At 58.7% G+C, this 6,733-nt stretch overlaps 1 protein-coding gene across 1 annotated transcript; it reads left to right on the top strand.

The window, feature by feature from the left end:
* The first annotated feature begins 489 nt into the window (after positions 1-489).
* On the top strand, positions 490-2,977 carry NKX2-5 (NK2 homeobox 5). Its single transcript, XM_040976811.1, has 2 exons — positions 490-841; positions 2,322-2,977. Exons 1-2 carry the CDS (start codon positions 490-492, stop codon positions 2,975-2,977), a joined length of 1,008 nt encoding a protein of 335 aa, XP_040832745.1.
* Positions 2,978-6,733: the final 3,756 nt, after the last annotated feature.

The raw sequence follows: 6,733 nt of genomic DNA, 5'->3' as shown, positions 1-6,733 counted from the left end.
TCTTTCCCCAGAATGTTTTGGGAGCTGAGGAACACTTCTGCCCATCCCTGGCCCAGCCTACTCCGCCCAGAAGGCCGGCTTGGGGCAGAGCTGGGACTTTTGCGACTGCAAAACCATCTCAAGCTGGAGAAGTAAAGGGATTGCCTTCTAAATGAGTCACGGTCCCTTTAAAAAAAAAAAAAGACGGAGTCGGACTTGTCTGCCTTTTTTTTTTTTAGCCCTATGACTATATTAGGTGACACTGCTCATCGCTCCTGTCATCGTGGACCCTGGCCCAATGGCAGGCTGAGCCCCCCTCCTGCGGCCTGGGCCCGCCCCTCCCGCCCCTGGTGCTCGGCGGCGCTACCTGCTGCCCCGCCACATCCAGAGAAGGCAGGCGGGTGCGCGGGCGGCCGGCGGGCGGGCACCATGCGGGGAGGGTGCCTGGGGCCGTGGGCAGCGTCGCTCTCTGCTGCCCACCTGGCGCTGTGAAAGCCTGGCGCTGCCACCATGTTCCCCAGCCCCGCGCTCACACCCACGCCGTTCTCGGTCAAAGACATTCTGAACCTGGAGCAGCAGCAGCAGCAGCAGCAGCAGCGCAGCCTGGCCACCGCCGGGGAGCTCCCTTCGCGCCTGGAGGCCACCCTGGCGCCCGCCTCCTGCATGCTGGCCGCCTTCAAGTCCGAGGCCTACGCGGGGCCAGAGACGGCGGCCGCACCCGGCCTCCCCGAGATGCGAGCCGAGCTGGGGCCCGCTCCTTCGCTGGGCAAGTGCGCGCCTGCCTTCCCCGCTGTCCCTGCCTTCTATCCTCGCGCCTATGGCGACCCGGACCAGGCCAAGGACCTGTGCTCAGATAAGAAAGGTGAGGAGCACGCCATTCTCTACCGCCGCCACCACCACCTTCCTCATACACACAGCCATTCGGATCGCTTTGGTCCCCAAACCTCGCCGCCCAGGGACCAAGGCCCGAGGCCTGCGTCTGGGCCCAGGGCCCTGCGCAGGGGGAACCTTGGGGGTATCACAGGCTAAGTTGTCTCTAGGGTCCCCGCGTGCCCTCTTAAAATCAATGCCAGATTGAGAGGTTTGGAAACAAGGAACAAAACAAAACTTTGTTGTTGTTCTAACAAAGCGCCCTGTGGCTGCGGCCTTGCTTTTGCTTCTGCTACCAAACCCAGCGATCGGCGTGTGGGAGACAAAACCAGGAGACGGATCCATTCTGTATCTAGACATATTTGGGGAGGAGGGGTGTCTCTTTTGGGTTCACGGGCTTTTCTGAGAGCTGAAGAGAACCATTAAGCAGAAATTAAAATATTGCCCACCAGACATGTTGTTGCGCCTTGGTGGAGGAAGGCCCCGGGGTCTCCCAGAGCCCCCCAAGTCTGTAACCTCCGCTTCCTAGGACCTTTTCTTTGTGTTGAGACAACCGAGGCGCTGGGATCCAGGGCTTTGATTTCAAACGAGAGAGGCGCGGCCACCTCTAGAATCGGCTTGGGTTTTTTTTTGTTTGTTTCCAGCACAATCTCCCCAAGTGGTTTTCTGTTGGGGAAGGTCACATCATGGACGGGATGATCGCGAAAATTGGCCGCACCGGCTCCGGGGGGCCTCCGCCCGGAGAGGGCATTCTGGAGGAGGCCCGAGGCATAGGGCACCCGGCTGCAGCAAGCCGGGAAAGGCTTGGTCTGGGAGCAGGGAGAAGGCCCGAAGACCTCAGCCGGCGGGCACGGCGGCTGGAGTAGAACGTTTTCCGTGCGGATTTCGGCCCGAGCACGCACTTGGAGCGGTTTCGGGAGGCGCCCGCCCGTGCCCACCAGCGGCTGCTTGGGCGCTGCGCCACCGTGGCGCCGGTTGCGGAGCCTGCGGCCACCTAGCCAGCCTCACTGGGCCTGCTGATCCTTTGCTTCCTCAAATGTGAGGCCATAGGAGCGTCCCCAGGGTGAAGCCTCGGTCCCCTTTCCTAGAAGGTCTCCAGCCAAAGCAGTCCCGCTGTAATTCTCCCGGAGCGCGTTTTGTTCTTTGTCGCCGGAAATCCTAAGCCACCTCTCCCCCAGCTGGATGGGAGGGGTCGAGGCGGGGGACCGCTCTTGCTTTGCTTTCTGCGGCGCCCTTGGAAGGAGGGGAGTCACTGGCACACTGTAAGCTTCTGGTAAAATCCGGCTAGGTGCGCTTGGCGCAGGAGCCCCCCAGCGGGGCACTCCATCCCATTTCCAACCGGACGCATTCCGAGGCTCTAACCAAGAATCAATCTCTCTCTCTCTCTCTTTCCCTCTCTTCCTCTCTCTCTCTCTCTCTCTCTCTCTCTCTCTCTCTCTCTCTCTCTCTCTCTCTCTCGCCCCCCTCCCCAGAGCTGTGCGCGCTGCAGAAGGCGGCGGAGCTGGAGAAGCCCGAGGCGGACGGCGCCGATCGGCCCCGGGCGCGGCGCCGGCGGAAGCCCCGCGTGCTCTTCTCTCAGGCGCAAGTCTACGAGTTGGAGCGACGCTTCAAACACCAGCGGTACCTGTCGGCTCCGGAGCGCGACCAGCTGGCCAGCGTGCTGAAGCTCACGTCCACGCAGGTCAAGATCTGGTTCCAGAACCGGCGCTACAAATGCAAGCGGCAGCGGCAGGATCAGACTCTGGAGCTAGTGGGGCTGCCCCCGCCTCCGCCGCCGCCTGCCCGCAGGATCGCCGTGCCGGTGCTGGTGCGCGACGGCAAGCCTTGTCTGGGGGACTCGGCGCCCTACGCGCCCGCCTACGGCGTGGGCCTGAACGCCTATGGTTATAACGCCTACCCGGCGTACCCGGGCTATGGGAGTGCGGCCTGCAGTCCCGGCTATAGCTGCGCCGCCGCTTACCCCGCCGGGCCTCCCGCGGCACAGCCAGCCGCCGCTGCAGCTGCCGCCGCTACGGCCAACAACAACTTCGTGAACTTCGGCGTCGGGGACTTGAACGCGGTGCAGAGCCCCGGGATCCCGCAGGGCAACTCCGGAGTGTCCACGCTGCACGGTATCCGAGCCTGGTAGGGAAGGCACCTGGCTGGGGCGCCCTGACCGATCCCGCTCCCCGCCGCCAGGAAGAGGGGTACCTGACTCTGGGAAGGTGCGGGTAAGAAGGGCTCCAGGCACCACCACCCTCCGCCTCTCGGGATTCAAGTTCGCTCTTGCAGAGGCCTCGGAACTGTTACCGCTCGCTGCGCCTAGGTCCCCGTGTGCGCTGCGCGAGGGGGACGGTTTTGTCGCCCCTTTTGCTCAGCCTGCGGTGAGCGCTCCCGCAACCCGGTATCTTAGCCGTCGCCTTCGCGCCCAGCGGCGCCTCTGGCGGACCCAACACCAAAGCCAGTCGGCACCAGCGAGAGCCGGGGCGCGCACCACTAAAGATTAGGCCACCCTTCCCCGAACCTGGGCCGGGCGCCCAGGCCCTGGCGACATTGCCGCCGCCCTCCCGCCTACCCGTATTTATGTTTTTACCTGTTGTAAGAAATGAGAATCCTATGCCCATTAAAGAGAGTGCGCTGACCCCGCGCGCGCGCCTGTGTGCTTCTTTCGGCCTTGGGCGCTTCAGAAACCTGAGTTTTTGAGGCCAGAGGTGGGCGGCCCGCTGGCCCAAGTGGCAAGACTGCAGTGGGCATTCATGGAGCTTATTAATCATATCCAGTAATCATGAAAACCGGCCCATCTCGCGTCAGGCACTCTGGGACTATCTCAAATAACCCTCCTGCCATCGGAAAAAAACGAAACCCTATTTGAAATGTCCCAGGAGCTTCCTCGGGTGAGTAGTTTGGGTAAGTGGCTTGTGCAGGAGAGCAGGCTCCATGCCTGGTCTAACCCACGACAGGGAAGGCAGGCACCTTCCCTGAAAACTGGTGGCAGGGATGGTTAGGGTCCCAGAGTCTGTGACTGCACAGCCAAGGGTCCTGAGACCTTGGTGGATACAGAACACATAATAGATTCCATTTGAAAGAATGTGTTAGCCCATTTTGGAGATGGAAAAGCCAAAAACCAAAATCTAGGTCAGGCTTCCCTGGCCCAGCAACTTAGCCATACTCCAAGTACAATTTCCAATAGCTGGGGGACAGGAGGGTAGAACTTGGGACAGGACCACAGCAGGTGTCTAACTTTGTTATATTCTTTCCAGCTAGTTCCCACCTCCCTAGTTCTCCCCAAGGGGTATTGCTTGATGCCAGTTTTCCAGAAGAAAGCGAGCTGGGCAGAGTCAAGCTGAAACTCTGGCTGCTGAATGCCTGGGTTTGCTGATCTGTGTGACACAGAGGAGAAAATCCTGGTTTGTGGTTCTTAGCAGCCCACAGGGTCTCAGACCTCACCTCCAGCTTTTTTTTTTTTTTTAAGATTTATTTATTTATTGGAAAGTCAGATATATAGAGAGGAGGAGAGACAGAGAGGAAGATCTTCCATCTGATGATTCACTCCCCAAGTGAGCGCATGCTCACCGAATGCTATGCCGATGCTACGCCGATCCGAAGCCAATATCCAGGAACTTCTTCCAGGTCTCCCACATGGGTGCAGGGTCCCAAGGCTTTGGGCCGTCCTCGACTGCTTTCCCAGGCCACAAGCAGGGAGCTGGATGGGAAGTGGAGCTGCCGGGATTAGAACTGGCGCCCATATGGGATCCTGGCGCATTCAAGGCGAGGACTTTAGCCGCTAGGCCATGCCGCTGGGCCCGTCACTTCCAGCTTTTTATTATGGAGGAACTAACCTGCATTTCTTATTTTTTTAAAAAGATGTATTTAGTATTTTTATTTAAAAGATTTCCAGAGAGAAGGAGAGAAAGATCTGTCTGCTGGTTCATTCCCCAAGTAGCCACAATGGCCAGAGCTGAGCCAATCCAAAGCCAGGAGCCAGGAGCTTCTTCCTGTGCAAGGTCCTAAGGCTTTGGGCCATCCGTTACCGCTTTCCCATGCCACAAGCAGAGAGCTGGATGGGAAGAGTGGAACAGCCAGGACATGACCCAGCGACAATATGGGATGCCAGAGCATGTAAGGTGAGAATTTAGCCACTAGGCTATTGCACTGGGCCTCCTAACCTGCCTTTCTTTTTAAAAATGAAGGCAGAAAAGGGAGGTGGGGTATAGAATCAGAAGGGCGTTGGAGCTTCATGCTGCTACAGGGAACTTTTCACCTTTTGTGACTGGGAAGCACTGGGTTGGCTCCAGGCTATCCAGTGACCCAGTGTTCACAATGCCATCCCCGACCTGGGGCCGAGCCTGCGCCATGAGGGGTTGCAGCTTGCTTCCTCCAAAAGCCGCAGAGCCCGGCTGCTGACCTCACTGCCCGCTCCAAGCCTGCCCGCTCCAAGCCCAGGATGCTAAGCTGATGATCATCCCTGGGCTGCAGGAGCACCAGGTGCAGGACTAAGGGCCCAGACAGGAAAGACAGGGCCTGGGCTGAGATCAAGCTTGCCTGAGACCCTGCCTTGCAGAAAGTGCTGTGTGCTGTAAGGCGCAGGCTCCGCTGGGACAGTCCCAGGGAAGGGACGGACCCCATCCACCCTGGGGCAATCTGAGTCCTGCACTTCCTGCTTTGTTGAGAGGGGAAGGAGGGGGAGGCTGTGGAACAGCTCTTGTGCCTCCACCCCAGGGCCTCTCCCACCAGGCAGTCCACCAGGCAGCCCACCAGGCAGACCTCTGGGTCCTGGAAATTCTGCCTAGAAATCAGTCACATTCACGCTCCTCATCAGATCTGTATCTGCCCACTTACCCTCCCCTCCCCAGACCTGTTGCACCCTACCCACGTCCACAGTTCCATCAGAGACCGTGTTTCTTTCACTCCATTTGATAGCACAGGATTTTTTTTTCATGATTTTGACTTAAAAAAATTTTTTTTTCCTTGGGCTCATTACGGTAGCTTAGTGGCTGGGGTCCTCACCTCATGTGGGCCGGGATCCCATGTGGACTCCAGTTTGTGCTCCAACTGCTTCTACCCAAGCTGTTCCCATCCACTCCCTTGTTTGTGGCCTGGGAAAGCAGTAGAGGACAACCCAAAGCCTTGGGCCCCTGCCTCCAAGTGGGAGACCTAGAAGAGGCTCCTGGCTCCTGGCTTTGGATCAGCTCAGCTCCAGCATGGCAGCCACTTGGGGAGTGAACCAGCAGACAGATCTTTTTCTCTCCTTCTCTCTATACATCTGACTTTTCGATAAAAATAAATAAATCTTGATTTTTAAATTAAAATTAAAAACACAGGGAAGCACGAGGAGACACCCTAAATAACCCAAACCGGGAGCCAGGAACTCCACCCAGGGTTCCCATGTGGGAGTCAGAGCTCGGGCACCTGGAGCATCTTGTGTTACTTTCCCAGATGCATTAGCCAGGAGCTAGATGGGAAGAGAAGCAGCCATGATTCTGCTCATACGGGATGCAGGAGTTGCGGGCAGCTATGTTGTGACACAAAACTGCCTCCCTTTTTGTTGCTGAGGGACCTCAGGGTCTCCTGGCACGTCGTCCGGGAGCTCTGTGGGGGTAACAGCGCCGTTTGGTGCGTGCAGGGGGGTCGCTGGCCAGCTAGAGCTCCTCCCTAGATGGCATATAGATCTTTAACCCAAGCCAGCTGTGCAGACCAGGGGCCCCGAAAGCCCTATGCTGCTGTTCCAGGGCCTCAGGCCAGAGGAGGGAAGCTCACAGCGTCCACAGCCAGGGACACCGGGAGAGCTGGTCATCCACGCTGGGGTTGGGAACCGGTTGCGGCGAGACTGCGTTTGCCGCCACTGCGCAGGGCCCAGGGCAACAAATCCTGACCGGTGGCCGGGCCGGTGGCCGGGCTAGCTCTG

This window comes from Ochotona curzoniae, unplaced genomic scaffold, assembly GCF_017591425.1.
Source record: "Ochotona curzoniae isolate NIBS_2020 unplaced genomic scaffold, NIBS_Ocur_1.0 contig_1, whole genome shotgun sequence".
NCBI classification, from domain to species: domain Eukaryota; kingdom Metazoa; phylum Chordata; class Mammalia; order Lagomorpha; family Ochotonidae; genus Ochotona; species Ochotona curzoniae.
This window is presented reverse-complemented; position numbering and strand designations above follow the sequence as displayed.

Bases quoted from the DNA above. Each gene is read 5' to 3' on its own strand.
- NKX2-5 (XM_040976811.1), top strand. From the start codon at position 490: ATGTTCCCCAGCCCCGCGCTCACACCCACGCCGTTCTCGGTCAAAGAC. The intron at 842-2,321 runs GTGAGGAGCACG...CCCCCTCCCCAG, and splicing joins CCTGTGCTCAGATAAGAAAG to AGCTGTGCGCGCTGCAGAAG.